The sequence below is a fragment of the Anneissia japonica genome, unplaced genomic scaffold (assembly GCF_011630105.1).
Source record: "Anneissia japonica isolate Jap-2015-1 unplaced genomic scaffold, ASM1163010v1 scaffold287709_len1912824_cov184, whole genome shotgun sequence".
Classification (NCBI taxonomy): domain Eukaryota; kingdom Metazoa; phylum Echinodermata; class Crinoidea; order Comatulida; family Comatulidae; genus Anneissia; species Anneissia japonica.
The window spans coordinates 1115-17446 of NW_022751466.1; the positions used below are offsets into that span (position 1 = coordinate 1115).

A 16332-nucleotide genomic window follows, 5' to 3' on the forward strand; every position below is an offset into this window, starting at 1 on the left:
TAGTCGATATAGTCTTAAAATACAAAAATGAACAGATAAGCTCATGCGGATACTACTACTTTAAAAGGGTAATATATCAGCATTAAAGTTAACGATTGGAGTGTATACACATTAGATTAGGTATTCAAAACTTGAATTATTCATAAAAGTTAAATGCGTCTTAATGTGAACGCGGCAATGCTGCCTACTTCTAATAAACATTTGAATGGTAATACCATGAATTTATTTCAACGATTAGTAAGAAACAGTTAGACAAAATTTGGGACACATAGAAAGAAGATTTGTAAAAAATGGCGCTCACAGGATGCATTGAATGTAAGAGAAGCAGAGAAATGCAAAAGCTAGTTTAATATTTGAGCAAGAGGGCATTACATTAGGAAGGAAACAGGAACGAGCAGGAATTGTAATGAAGTTAAAAATTTAAAAAAAATAAAAGAAAGGAATCTGTGACAGCGATCACTTATATATATAATCACACCTATATGTATATAAAATCAGAATGTATACGGTACACCATATTACATTTAATCAAATAAAAATAACATCATTGGCTACAAATATGAATCCTAATGATGTTACCATTGCCAACTGCTTATTATTGATCCAAATTTTATTTATTATATGGTTTTTATCCATGTATATAATAATAACTTTGGTGTCATTACTATTTACCACCCATAATTTTATCTAGTGAGAAGACGTGATATCTAGTACACAAACTATGGTTTTGTTCATCGTCTTTGTCGTTTATATAATGTGTCTTGTAAATCATCAAAAACCAAGATTTTCCTTTACATGTGAATGGCAGGATTTGTTCGCATTGAACTTTACTTCTATTTTCCAAGATAGTAACGAAGTCGTCAGTAGTACCCAATGAATCGTTGTCTTTTACTGGTCTCAGGCGGATCGCTTTGTCATTGGTTGTGTCTTGTTCCAGATGCCACAATCCCTCCCACGTTGACCTATCTTGTGTTTGCGATGAAGCTGCTTTGACGTCCATGGATGCTACTTCGATTTCGGATGTTTCAGTCTGCTTTGTTAATTTACTTCCAGATGACTCTCCTTCTGACTTGGTTGGCAATTTTTTAGTGACCTTCTTTGGAATTATGCCAAGTAATCTTCGATTCTTTACCTTTTCCGAAGACCCTTCCATTGAATCTTCAAGTGATTCTTCTATTGTTGCCGTAATTTCTTCTTCGTCTTCCTGTTTATTTGTTTCTGATGAGTCTTTTTTCCTTGTATTTTCTGTTGATTCCTCCTTATTTAGTGTAGATTCTTCAGTAAGGAATGCACTTTCAGACTGTATTGCTGATTCACTTCCACGTGACTTTTCTTTCGACTTGGTTGTAAATTTGTTCGTGACCTTCTTAGCAAATTTGCCTAATGAACGCCGTTTCTTTATATTTTCTGAGACCTCTTCCACTGAGCATTCAATTGGCTTTTCTGACAATGTATTTGTATCTGGTGAGCCTTCTTCCGTTGCATTTTCCATTGAATTATCATTATTAGTTGATGTTGCTTTAATTGTGGGTACACTTTCGTAGTTTTTTGTTGATTTACTTGATGACTCTCCTGAGTAGAATGACAGTGGATAAGTGAACATGCCTCTGATTTTGCTTAACATACTCCACCCTGTCTTTGGTAAATTTTCTTTCCTTGCATTTTCAGATGATCCTTCCTCTTCACCATCATGCGGTACTGAAGTTTCCATACATTCCATGGACGAAGCACAAACCAACGATCCACCAAGAATTGCGAAACTTACTACGGGCATTTTAAATTTCCAGTCCTGAAATATTTCGACGAATATAATTATAACCATATTGGTATTATCAATAAAATTATTGTCAATGTTGTATATTTTAGTATACAAACATGTTTATATTCTACTTTTGACTTACTTTAGTGTTACTTGTAAACGTTGTGCAATAATCATAACTTCGTCCTTCGTATAAGACCTTTTTGGCATCTAAAGATGAAATAATCACAACCATTCTTTTTCCATTGCCTGTTTCTGTCACCTGAAATTTAATAATACAGTATTCTTTAATTAATAAGACAAACTTGGGTCAGGATTATCACACAATATTTTACATAGGACTGGTTGTGGTTGTTATTGTTCTTACTATTTATAATGAAACTGTAATTAATGAAAGAAAAAGGAAAAAACGAAAATAAAAACTGTCAAGGGTCACCAACAACCATTAATTTTTCACGTTCCTAGACCTCTACCTAGATTGTATAAACTGAACCCATTTGCTTAGAGTTGGTAGTGTTCTGGTGGTAGTGGTAGAATTAAGAGAGGTACTGGGGCGGGTCGCGAATTTTTGTTCGTGAAGAGCCAAGCATAGGGAAACATATAAAGCGCTCTGATTGGCTAATGATAAGATGAAATCATCGCACAAGTTGGCACAAGAGTCAACCAACTCGCACTCGAATACGGATACGGTGCGAGTGAGAGTGATCACAAGAAAGTATAGGTTTGATTCACCGATTGCAGACTATGGTTTCCTCAGAGTAAGTTTTCACTATTATTGCTGCATACGTACCCACAACGATCAAGGTAAAATTGTAAGGAGGGATGCATCTCATGAATCTATCTAGGCCCAGTCTAGGCAAGGCCTACCCTTGGCGTAGTTGGAAGATGGACCTACACTCCTATCCCATATCATCAATCATGATGCAAGAAAGATCAATGCAACACCTACACTAGGCCTAGTTTCCATGACAAGTTCGCCTTCTTTTTGCTGAAGAGCAACCTGCTTAAGGCCCAAATAGTATATTTTTTCCTTTATTTCTACACCTCAAAACTGTAATATAATAATTATAATAAATAACTACCGTAAGACCAAACTTTACTACTACTACTAGGGCTTAGACCCTGGCCTATTGTCCACAGCTCTCCAATACTTTATATTATAATTGTAATTTTAAAATTATAATGTTATACTTGACTAACAGCAAACTTGGAAATGTCAGATGCCCCTTTCTTTATTATTCAGTTGCTTAAATTATTGGTTATAATTTTTTTTTTTTTACCATTTTGATTTTTCTATTTTGTACTTTTATATGCTGTTACAACATTTTACCTGTCTAGTCTTCTATTATAGGCCCCTATATATCCTTTTTTTAATGAATAAATGTAACACAAGTAACATGCAATTTGGTCTTTGGACACCTTATATTATTGTTTGAGATGTGATGTTTGAAAAAATAAAGTAATATTTTTAAATATCAACCAACCTACAAATAAGCAGCAACCCAGGTTTTTTTGATAAAAAAAAAATCCTCAAACTGCTGATGTTGTTATGTCATAATATGACATAATAAATGGAAGCACAATTAAATACTTGAATCTGGTAGTGTTTTTTTTTAGGTCCATGAAATGGTAACACAGAGTGGGAATTTGGCCTTTTGGGATGCTTCTGGATGGAACGGTGACTGATAGACATTGCTAATAGCAGCTATGCATAGAACCATCACTACCTTCAACACAGCCAATTCCAGATGAATGCCTAACCAAAATACATGAGCAAATGTACTAAGTAAAAAGCCAGAAGTTGTCTACAATGTCAAAATAAGTTTAGAACATTTAGGAAAGACACAGTTGGGTAATGGAAGGTTGTACAAAGAGAACATTGTACAGAAAATGTTCCACTGAGTACTTCTTGAAAGCAAATAGAAAAAAAGTCTCCCATAACCTAGTATATACGGAAAACCAAAACCTTGAAAAAACTTATTCATTTAAGTCAAAAAATGTAAATGACACTCTTGCCAAATAAAAAAAAATAGATATTGCATTATTTATTTAAAAAATAGATAAAGTTTGTGATTGTACTAATGTTCACACATCTGCTTTTCTGACACTATTATATTTATTACTGTATTTGTTAGCTAATATTTACAAACACAAGTAAGGGTTGCCTTAATTTATTAGCTGTGAATTATCTCTGTTAATTCACACTTTATTATATCATTTATAAGCTGGTTTTATTATTTATAATTCGAGAAAAAAAGAGAACAATAAAGAAAAATAACTTAACAGATTTAATATTATTGACTATTTTATAATCTACTTGCTTCAATTTTTTCAGATGTGCAATTTTGTGCGAGTGTAATTGCACAAGGAGAGAGCAATATATATATATTGTACAGTAGTGAAGAATGTTGACTTTCCAGCTTAGATTTATACATTTAAAATACAGATACAAATACCAACAATATATGTTATATGTTAAATGAAATAGACACCATCAATAAATAACATACTGCACAGATTCAGAGGAAGAAAAGATAAATTGAAGTGGTGCAATACACTAACTTTTTTTAATAATTATTATTATATTACTGTTGCCATCGTGAATACTAAATTTTGACAGCTTTACTATTACTATACACTTTTGTATATTGATTGACTACCATTAACAGACATAGACGGGTAAGTAAAGGAAAGACTTTTCGAATAATACTGTGCCTTGTTTAGGGAACTTATTTTTGTAGAAGCCGTCAGAGGGAGGGAAGAATTATTTAGCAAAATGATTTTGCCAAAAGCAAAGTGAAGGACAAAATGAAAATAAAATTTTCAGATATAAATTGAAACAAGTGTTGTAATGAGATTGATAAATGCTTTAAATTTATCTAATTTGTCGATATTTCAGGGGAGTGAATTAAAGCCATAATAAAAATATCTAACACTTTTATGTTTTTCTAAAATTTCTATTTTTCGTCGGGGAGGGTGCGTTAACTATTCGAAATCGCTATTTAAACAAGGTACAGTATCATGAACATGTCTGCCTAAAAGTCTGTGATTCCAGGGCCTACTAACTCTAGGCCCTACTATTAGGCCCTCTATGCAAACGACCTCGTTTGTACTCATAGTAGGCCCTACTACAGTGTTTTCTAGGCCTATCGATAGCATTGGTATTAGAGTTGTATGATCAGCGGTGACTATGGTAGACTACTAAATGTTGTTCCCAATAATGTAATCTGTTACACCTATAAATCAGGCTTACTCGGCGCGTTGTACTGTATGTGCATAGATTGTTTTGTTGGCGTGTATATCGCAGCTGCATTGCTCTGCGAGATACATTGCGACTGTCAAACAAAAGTGCGATTATGTCATCTTATCATTAGCCAATCAGAGCGCTTTATATGTCTCCCTATGCTTGGCTCTTCACGAAAAAAAAATTTGCGGGCGGGTCCAGATATTTGCAAGAAGGGGTGCAAAGAGAACTGCTGTATGAATAACATAGGCCTATGTTAAATCTGTCTCTTATACACATCTAGATGTGTATAAGAGACAGATGTTAAATGACTTCGGATTTTTTTTGCTTCGAAGTTTTCGAATGGGGGGGGGGGGCGCAAGCTTTTTGTGGGGGTGGTGCGACCCCCACGTCCCCCCTCTTGGATACGCCACTGAAAAGCAGAACAGGTGAACAAGCACCCCTACAGAGCTGTCTTAGCACCGGAGTGAGAGAAATGAAACAAAAATAAATATAATTTGCATGAGAATAAATGTATGTACTAGTACCTAGTAGTAAGTGGTAAGAATTTCTTTAGTAATAGTAAAATAGTTAGAGTGTATGTAGTGGTAAGCTTACCTGTATTCGCATATTTTCTTTAGCTTCTTCAATCTTCAGATTTTCTCCTAAATTCCAATTAATTTCGTCATCTGTCCACATAATAAACGGTTCATATTCTTAACGAACATGAAAAGGGGAAAAAACAAATTCGTTACATTTTCAAATTCTACTCACGTTGGGAAGTACCACATTAAAAACAAAAATTAAACGTAATAAAAGATTTCTGACCACGAAATAGGAACAAATGGGTATTGAAAAGGGGAAATTTACTTACTGAATATACGATATGGGACATGGAGGACGCGTTAGTAAATTTGGATTTTGGTGAGAGGTACCGAGTTCGTAATGCGTTTCTAGATTTCATGCTTTGATATCACACTTATTACATCAATAGGTTTTTGGATGGGAACGTACAATTAGTAGGCCTACAATATTCAAAGAGTAAGGGAACGGCCTAATGCCGGTAAAAGGCATGATAAGCGCTACCCTTGCCGCCACTTGCTTCTATACAAATGTTGTTTTTATTTCAACCAATAGGAACATATTCACATTTTAGACAAACATATCAGTGACTTCACAAGTGCTACAAGTGTAATAGGAATTCAAATGTTAAAATAATGTATTTTAATATAATAATGTATATGTATGTAAATCGACATGTCTATGTTTATATTGGATAAGCAGGTATAACTTATTTACGTTTGTATGTGTGTTCATAATGTGTCTATATGAAAGTTAGATTAATGGATGTGTATGAATAATCAATAAAACATGCTTTTAATTTATATACTTTGTTTTCTTACCACATGATTGCTTTTCGACATCAAGTTTACAACAAAAAGACGTACAAAAAGACCTCTTCAATACATCCATTCGTTTCCTCTTCTGATATCCTATATTCCAACACATACAGTCATGTTATTATACCGGTACGTAATAATAATAATAATAATAAATGGATTTATGTAGCGCAAATAAACTAGGTCTCTATGAGCCGGGGACTAGAATTTCACTTTTCAATAACTTTCTCCTCCCCTGAGGGTCCTCTGCAGCCAGTAAACTGGCGGACTTTCATCTGTCCACGATAGGGGCCGAGAGAACCAGTACACCGGGGGTAACCCCCTACTTATCTTGAAAGATGTACAGGGTTCTTTAAAGTGCACATGAGCATTTGCGTACTCTGGGCCTACGGTTTATAGTCCTTTTCCGAGAAAACGTGTTCCACCACAAGAACTATAGGAGCAAACTGGCCGCAAACCTGTGCCGATATTGTTGGCTATAATCATGGTGCCCCTGCCTTCACCGCTCGGCCATTTGGTATTCTGCTGACGTATAATAATAGTCACGTCTGTTCATTAAATAAACGCAATACTGTATGTACAAGAGGCATAGGAGTATAGGTGTACATGTGACAAACGTCTAAAATGGTTTAAATAGAATTTGCACAGTTAACATGTACCCGTGTAATTGTTATGATAACTCAGTTTTATTGGTTACATCGTTGTTGTATTTATTGTTTATTCATTTATTAAATAACACTCTTTTATAATGTTATACAATTAGGTAGCAATGTTTTGTATTTAGTTTGTAATATTGGAAAACATAGTATTTATATTGTCACTAGATTACGAAAATGATCACAATACGTTAGCTGCATAACATCTACTCTACTAATTTGTTCCGAATAGGTTTATATAGGTAGATTTTTAAAATTATATCTGTTTAGTAATATTTCATAATTAGTGTAGCATAATACGCTGGGAATTATTAACCGGGGATCAGATCTAAACACATAAAAGTAATGTAAAAATTTCATCTTTCTTATTTTTTTTGTAAGCTTTTATAGCCTGACCATCGAATAATGCGCGTCTTTAGTTAAGGGCAAAAACACTATTATACTTGCCACGCTTTATCCAGCCACCGACGACGAGTCGTCCATTTGATAGCTTTTTGCCGCTATGAGGATCTATCAATGACACAGTAAAATGAAAAATGACAAATAAAAAGTAAAGAGACAACTCAATCGCTACTCATTCTCTTCATCTTCAGCAATCCCTTCAATATCATCAGCAGCACCAGCAGCTGGTAACGCTTAAACTCTACTCAAATATCCTATCGTAATCTGTTTCAGATTAAAAAGAAAAAAAATGTTAATTCTATACTGTTTGCACATTAAATAGGGGCATGTTAATAAACTGTAAAAAAATGTTTCAACAAATAGGTCTACTTTTGTCAATGGATAAGTGATCTAATCAGTAACAAAATTAAATTCTCTAAGTCATTAAAGTGGTTGGCGCATCTGTTGTGGCTTGGACTCCCAACCTTGAGGTCGGGGGTTTGAAACTCTCGCTGTGCAAATCGCGTGTGTCCTTGGGCAAGGCACTTTATCTACAGGTGCCTCTCTCCACCCAGGAGTACAAAAGGCTACCTGGTAGGTTCGAACACAACTGCGCTGATTACTAGCTGAAATATTACGGAATAATAATATAATTTAATTTAATAATTTAATTTGGTGTTGAGTATGTGTTCCATATGTGTGTGATCCAATGACCTGGGTAGTAATGTGAAGCATGAAGAGGCTTTGTGCATGAAGCGATATAAAGAACGACATATTATTACACCTACAGTAGCTTGAAGTCGGGAAAGCTCATTTCACGCCATCTAAGAATCAAAATTTTCCTCGAAGAGGGCCTCCTGATCCCCCTTCCTTTTTGGGGTTCTTAATAATATTGGCCTCAACCCCCTAATTTTGAACCCATTCATATTCGCATTCATCTTACTAGTGTCCCCTCCCCCATTCTGCCGGCCCATGTTATCATCATCAACAGCAGCTTATAGGCCTACACTTCACTCAACATCTCATTATTATATGCATCATATTATTATTTTCAAAAAGGTTGAGGTCTATTTATGGATAGAGTTTACACTTTCCTTAAATTAATGCAAAAAAAAAAAAAAAACTGTAAAGAAATGTTTCTCCATTCAAAATCTATTTTTGGCTAACCTAATAAGTCATCTGAGAATCATTATTATTTTTTATTAGAAATTTGTTTGGATTCTATGCAGATATTATTCTCCTGAAGACGTTTGAAGCAACACAATTGAAACCAGTGGCGTAACAGGCAGACTGCCCCCCTGACGGTTTTCACTGGGCTGACCAAGCCATCGTACCGAGCTGGGTAATAAGAGAAAAGAAAGAGGATAAAGGGAGGGAAAGAGAAAGAAGGGGAAAAGAAAAGGAAAGGAAAAAGAAAAAGAGAAGAGAAAAATAAAGACAAGAATAAAAAGGAAGATATAATGACCAGACTCACAACACCCTGCAGCCCCTTCTCCACTTCAAAATGTCCATAGCTCCTTTGATCTAAGCTGCCAGAAATTCCCCGCAGTGGCGTAACCACTGAGGGACCAGGGGAAAATATCCATCTGTCGAAAATCTTTCCCACCCCTTGAAGATACCCTTTTCACCCCCTGAAAGTGCCTACAAATCACAAATTTCGCATTTCTTGTTAAAGTAGACCAATTTCCTCTAAAAATTGCAGATTTTAGGGAGTTTCGATCAATTCCGACGAAATTAGAATTAAAAACACAAATATTTTTTTCCGCGTTTCACGCACATTTTTAGGAATTTTTAGGGTTTTTAGGGTTAAGTTTAAAATAGATCTTTTACCTAAAAGAAGGGCCTCAATGTGTAATGATGGTGAAAGAATACGTTTGTAATAAATAAAACCATGATGAAAATGCTTATATTTAGTTTCAAATACACATGTGTGGCCTATATTAAAAATAAGATAAGCCCTATGTCGTATTGTTTATTATATGGGGGTGGGGTGGGTATGATAAATTACCAACCGGGAAAATTATTACCTCCCCCCCCCCCCCCAAGACCCCCCCCCCCCACCACGATCCAAGACCCCTGTTACCTGTCTGATTGAAACGTTGAGACATTCTCAACAAACAACAGTACTTTTCAGAACTATCTACGTGGTGTACCACTAACATTAAATATATTATTACTTCGCCATGCAAACAATTACACAATATAGATTTGTTTCATGTTATCATTGTCTAAACGTTCTATTTCTTAGGCTAACAACTCACCAAATTTGAAAATTTCGATGGGTCCCTCAGATTTCAAATTCTCAAAGATGTTCTTGATAATTTTAAAGCTTCCATCTGGCAGTAAAGAAAACATCTTCCCTAAAATTCTTCTATCTTTAGATACATTTATATATCCAAGGATAATGTATGGCTGTTCTAGGCCAGGCAGTGCAACGAAGCTTAACAACTCTTCTCTGAAAACAGATTTAAACAATTTCATTGTCAAGTTTACATTACCAATAATAATAATTTCCAATCCAGGGATGGCGAAGCATCTGACCCTTTCGTAAAGCTGCAGTACCAACTTTAATAGAGTTCTATAAAAATGCGAAAACCAATATTGTCGTGATATTTTACAACAGAAAACACAAAGTTTAAAAAAAAAACTTCAGACAACTATTCGCAGGAGCAATATTAATAGTGGTTTCTGGACAAAACGGCAAAAAACCAAAACGGCAATGACCAAAACGGCAATGATAAGTACCAAAACGGCAATGTCAACAACCAAAACGGCAATAGCAAATCAATGCCAAGACTGAAGCGTCGTCGTCGTCGTCATCGTCATCATCATCATTATAAAGTTTCATCCAATTATGCTAATGTATCTGATGTATAATTGAAATGCTGATGTATAATTGAAATGTTTAATAAACTATAGTTTTTACATTTTATTTTTTATATCATATTATTTATATCATGCTCTGTTTTTAATATTATTATTATTTAGTATTACAGTATTATTAATGTTGTTCTTTTTTTGCGTTTTTTACTTCTATGACAATTTAGCCTCAATTTCATCGTATTTATCATTGTACACGTTCATGTTTATAACTGGTTTTATGTAGTACCACATTGGAATTAAGTTTTACTTCTTAAAGAAAACTTTCATAGACCATCTTTGCATCATCTTTTATTGTTATATTTTTTGTCCTGCCTTGTGTGAATTTTATCTTTTTTACAATGTTTTGATGATGAGAAATAAACTGAACTGATGATATACCAAAACAAATATTGAATCATAATGGTCTGTTAATTTTATTTGAGTTGTACTTTAATGTTGTTATATTAGTAACAGCAGTTAAAATAAAACCATTAAACCAAGGTAAATACGAGTTAATGGCACCTTAAAGTTCATTAATAAGGTGCGAAATCATGAGGGGTTTTTCAAAGGTAACGCCCATATGAAACGTTACTTTCAATAAATTTTAAATATAAAAAATGGCGTTTTAAGCAAACTATTGTTGGTTCAATGATTCATGTTTTGCCTAATGTTCATGGTCAACTGAACATGTCATCAAGTGGGTCTGTTTATGGTACAACAACGACTTCGCCATCATCAAATGCTGTGTACGTTACTTTTAACGGATCATTTTCTAACAACGTCGTAAATACAAGTGCATATACTTTTTTCTTGTTTTTTCTGGTGATCCGCTTCTCGAGCGGATCACCTCTTGTTATTGTCAGGATCATCATCATCATCATCTTCGCCACGAGTTACGCACAATCGCACTAAAACGAACATTTGGCTTGGTAAGCTTTTCAACGCGCTCATTTTTGCGTGACATCATCTACGCGCAATTGAGCGTTTTTACATTACCGATCATATGACTAACCAATTGCCGTTTCGAAATCCTATTAAGTGAGCATAAACTTCAAGTCAATGTTGAATGTAATGTACCCTAATTTTACGTGCGCGCTTCATAACGCGCACGTACGCGAGCGTTAACATTATAAAATGCTCGAAATCATTTTTTGACTAAATTAGAGCACATTTCAGGTCATTTTGAGCATTTCAAAATTTTTTGAAATTTTCCACTACGCGTGCGCGCACTTTTACTTGCACAGCACATACGGAAGCTAGAAATTACGTTTTTTTACATATTTTGTGTTCCTGAAATTGTTTTCACAAATTTCCATTCTTTTCAGTCATCTTAAGGCTAATAGCAATGTCGTACGTGCGCATCAAACATAGGGATCTTTGCGCGGACTTGTGCCAATATACAGTGAAAATATGCTAAAGTAAGTAATCATATTGCCATCTAAATTTTTTTTTTAACTGAATTTTTATTTTTAACGTCTTTATTTTTAAATTCATTTAAACGTATCTCGCTTATTCTTGTTCGATCGTCTCCCACCTGTGAAAGCACATGAGTTGCAGATATGATTTTATGGATCATTATGGCTGATCGGACATGGTGACGTCATTATAATACCATCTAAACTTTAAAAAAACTGAATTTTTATTTTTAACGTCTTTATTTTAAAACTCGTTTAAACGCATGCGCTTATTCTTGTTCGATCGTTTCCCACCTGTGAGTATGTTATAGCTGAGACAATTTTCTTCACGTGATCATGGTCAAAAAAAGAATGAATTTTTGGAGCCCTTTTATCTCTTTCTAAAAAAAAACAAGAGGGGGCGGCAGACTGTATTTCGACGCTATCAGACTGATATATAGGTTATATGAAGGGAAAATTTGTGTGGCATTACCAACTAACAGGCAGTTTTTAAAACACTATCAGCATTGTAAAAGTTTCCATAATTTACGCTACGTACGTTCATTTCAACACACATTGCAAGTAATGAAGCTGGAAATTACGTTTGTCACATATTTTGGATTGCTGACACTTTATTCATATCAGGAGTAAACTCACAGGCGTCAAGACGTTTGCGTACACATGTGTAAAATGTTAAAAATTATTCTTTAATAAGAAACTAATTACAGCATATTTTAGTATATTATGAAACTTTTCAACCAGCATCGCATGCGCTTCCTGTGGGTCAATGTACGGCGGATCACCAAACTCGTCCTCAGTGACGAGTTCAAATCTAGTTTTTTATTATTTTTTTGCTCTGCAATTTCAGGCGATTGTATAACCGCAATCATTTATTTAGAATAGGCCTAAACATTTTTATAACATTAACTATAACGATTAGTCTACGCCCTCGGCTTAGACTCTCTAGGTTAGGCTTAGTAGACTAGTAGTACTTTATTTAGCCATTTTGCCAATTACCATACAGTATGTCATTTTAGAAGTGTTGCCGTTTTGGTTTATTTTATTGCCGTTTTGACTTATTGCCGTTTTGGTCTTGCCGTGTTGACTAATTGCCGTTTTGGTTCATTGCCGTTCTGGTCTAAAAGTGTTGTCGTTTTTTTTTTTGCTGTTTTGGTCATTGCCGTTTTGACTTATTGCCGTTTTGGTTTTTTGCCGTTTTTTCTTTTTAATTATTTTTTTTCTCTACAATTTTAGGCGATTGTATAACCGCAATCATTTATAGGCCTATACATTTTTATAGCACTTTACTTTTTTTTTTACGTTTTGGTTTATTTAATTGCCGTTTTGGTCTTGTCATTTTGACTAATTGCTGTTTTGGTTCATTGCCGTTTTGGTCTAAAAGTGTTGTCATTTTGGATTTTGTTTTTTTTTTTGCCGTTTTGACCTGTTCCCATAGTAGTAGCTATAGTGGGCCTAGCAGTCACTATAACAACTCCCTGGGCCTAGGTGGAGCTAGCCTCTAGCCTAGGCCTACTCTCGCTGTAGGCCTACTACTACAACAACGACCATGCTGCTCTTGCTAGGGCCGTATAAATCCGATATCTGATATTTTTTGCTGCCAGCGTCCGACCCTCCCTTGGTATAAAATCTTAAAAATTCAAATAAAAAAGACTTTGGCTAGTGGCTAGCATGCAACATTTGTGGCCATAGGTCTTGTTGTTACAATCAAAGTAGGAGGCTGAGACTATGTATGTTATAATATTAATGACACTAAATCGTGAAATGGAACAGCGCTGCCATTTTTTAATAGGCCTACTCGCAAGGCAAGGTTTTAGGACTTTTTAATATTTAGTTTTTGTTGTTTAAAATTGCTTAAAATATATTATTTGGGATTTGCCAAAGAAAAAAAAATTACAGTGACTGAAACTCGAAAATTAGAGTGTGTGATCAGTACACTTTATGTCCATGGAGGAAATACTGTACTTAGGTTGAGTTTCTTTTCACAATCTCGATCATGTTTACGACGCAAATTCTAGCGATGCGTAGAAACTACATAATTTTGGGCACGGCGGGTTTACGAAAGGAACAACATACACTTTTACAACAGTGGCAGCACACAAGAAAGTGGCGCAGTCAAACTTAAACTAATGAACAAAGAGGAAAAAACAACTTAAAGCTCAACAAATGAAAGAACATAACTAAAGAGTTTAAATAAATCATAAACAATCCTCACCTTCCCCACGCAAATAATGTACATAATACACATTATTTGCATACAGTAGGCCTACACCCCACCCAATATAAATAAATCTTTTTATCACTTACTGTCATTGATTGTTTACACAGTGTAATTAAGAAGGTCACACTGTCCTAAAAGGGAGATGTACACCTATGACATAGCTCCATGTTCCCCACCATAGGTAAAATCATGGAGTCCATGGTATAAATAAACACCTCCAATCAGTTACCACGGACCGATGCCCTCGATTGTCACTCACCTTCCACAAAATCCTAAATCTATCACTCTGCTTATAAATAGTTTCACATAGAAATATGTGTGATAATTTCTAATGCAGCACTCTGAGATTAACTTCAAATATGTAGTTTTATGTGACACAAGCTCTGGCCGTCAATGAAGTCAGCGAAAGCTTGTGTCAAATAAACTATAACATCTTTAAAGTTGGTCTCAGAGTATTGCCTCATCATTACCTGCTATCAATATTTGTTCAGATTAACACGGCTGTACAACTACTCTTACCAAATGTTTTGAGAAACTTACTCAATACTTGGTTAGAGATGCGGAGCAAGAATCCAACACTCTTGTCTAGGAAGAGTTTTAATTTAGATTACACAAATACCGAAAAAAAAATTACTCTAGCAGAAAAGTAACATAGTTTCATACCAAAGTAGAAACATAAACTGAGAAAAATGTGTATCATTACTGAACACTTTTTAATTGTTCATTTTTGTAACAAATAAATAAATATTGGATGAAACACAAAAAAAAACAGTCTCAACGGGGTTAAATGATAATCAATTTTTGAAACCGTCATCAAGATATTGTCTCATGCCAACAAAAACATAAACAAAACATAATTATATTAAAAAGGATAAATGCTGAATTAACAATTAAAATTTAATAAACCATCTTCAAAAAAATATCATCTCGATAAAAGTAAACAAAAATCCGAATATTTGGGTAGCTTATGCAAGTTGTGAAATTTTTATTCTTCCTCTTTACAACCACTGTGACCTTGCAGTGACAAACTTACTACTTCAAACAAAGATGATCCGACCTAAACCAAAAAGAAAATGTATATTATATCTTACTCTGGTTTGAGTATAACTTCAGCAACATCGTTCCATGTAATTTTAATGTTCTTATTTTCAGATTGAGGTTTACCAACACATTTAATATAGCTTTGTCCTTCCTTTCCTTTTCCAGTTTTTAGTGCAAATGAATACACTTGATCACTGAGTACAATTCCAATAGGGCTAAAAAAAAAAATAATCATGAATTAGTTAATTATCAAAGACTGGCAAAAATCAAAATGATGATGATCATCATCATCATTATCATCGCCATTGCCAACATCGTCACCTCCATGATCAGAGTCATCATCATCATATTATTGGCTTTTCCCAGCAGTAGCTGGAAGACATTGTTCTGATTTTTTTTTCTTGCATACTTTTTTTCAATCTTTTTGCACTGTTTTTTTCTGGCCTGCACTTCAGTCACTTCATATGCTTAGAACTTTTCCATGCTTTGCCGAAGCATAGACTATATATTAAGGATGTGCCTCCTAATATTTAGTGTCAATCTAAAGTGATTTAAGGGCAAATAGTCTACACCAGATATTTCGAAAACGGGTCAATTAATCTAAATGAAACTTTCAGAAAAGTTTAACCAAGTTACAAGGAAAAAATTATATGTGTTGAGGACAATCCAGTTGAGGGTGTAAATTTGAGGATCATTTAAATTTTTGAGGTAACAGACCTAAATATCTATTTAAAAATACTGAAAATTGAAACTTTGTATAACAGCTGGTCAAGGTTTAGTAAAGAATTGATTAAATTTTTGTGACAATCCGGAGGAGAGTGTGGATCTGAGGGCCATTCAAATGAAAACGTCCCGGACCAGGTATTTCAAAAACAGGTCAACTAATCCGAATGAAACTTTGGTTAAAAAAAAACAAAAAAAGTTCACAACTACCGCGAAGTTAGTGAGATTCTCACAACTTCGCGGTAGTTGTGAACATGGTTTTTTTTTAACTTAATAATTTTTTTAGTACTATAAGTATTTTGGTTTTCCTTGTTTCTCATTATAGCAATGGGCAAAGCCCTATGTTCTGTTGTAAAGACATAGTAAGTTTAGTTATTATTATTATTATTATTGTTATTCTTAATGATAATAATAATAATAATATATAATAATTATTATTATTATCATTATTATTATTAATATTGTTATTATCTTGTTATTGTTATTACAATTCATAATTAACTTATCACTATGGAATAGCAGCATACTTATATAAGTATGCAGCTAATCAAACCAGTCTCACCTGATAAACAGTGTTTTGTCGACGTTACTCCTGTAAATGGTATCTGAATAAAAATAGTAATTATATACTCGAATGTAGTGATACACAACATA

The 16332-nt window shown here is 34.3% G+C and overlaps 1 protein-coding gene across 1 annotated transcript in view; it reads right to left on the bottom strand.

Annotated features, from left to right (window-relative positions):
* Positions 1-504: 504 nt before the first annotated feature.
* LOC117121654 overlaps positions 505-16332 on the bottom strand; it is a 25352-nt gene continuing 9524 nt past the window's right edge. The window contains exons 5-13 of the mRNA XM_033266899.1: positions 16241-16283; positions 15006-15170; positions 9681-9874; positions 7486-7548; positions 6462-6475; positions 6386-6413; positions 5601-5698; positions 1902-2021; positions 505-1789 (exon numbers count right to left, since the gene is read on the bottom strand). Coding sequence (XP_033122790.1) covers positions 665-1789; positions 1902-2021; positions 5601-5698; positions 6386-6413; positions 6462-6475; positions 7486-7548; positions 9681-9874; positions 15006-15170; positions 16241-16283 — 1850 coding nt within the window. The 3' untranslated portion in view covers positions 505-664. The remainder of the gene's footprint in view (positions 1790-1901; positions 2022-5600; positions 5699-6385; positions 6414-6461; positions 6476-7485; positions 7549-9680; positions 9875-15005; positions 15171-16240; positions 16284-16332) is intronic.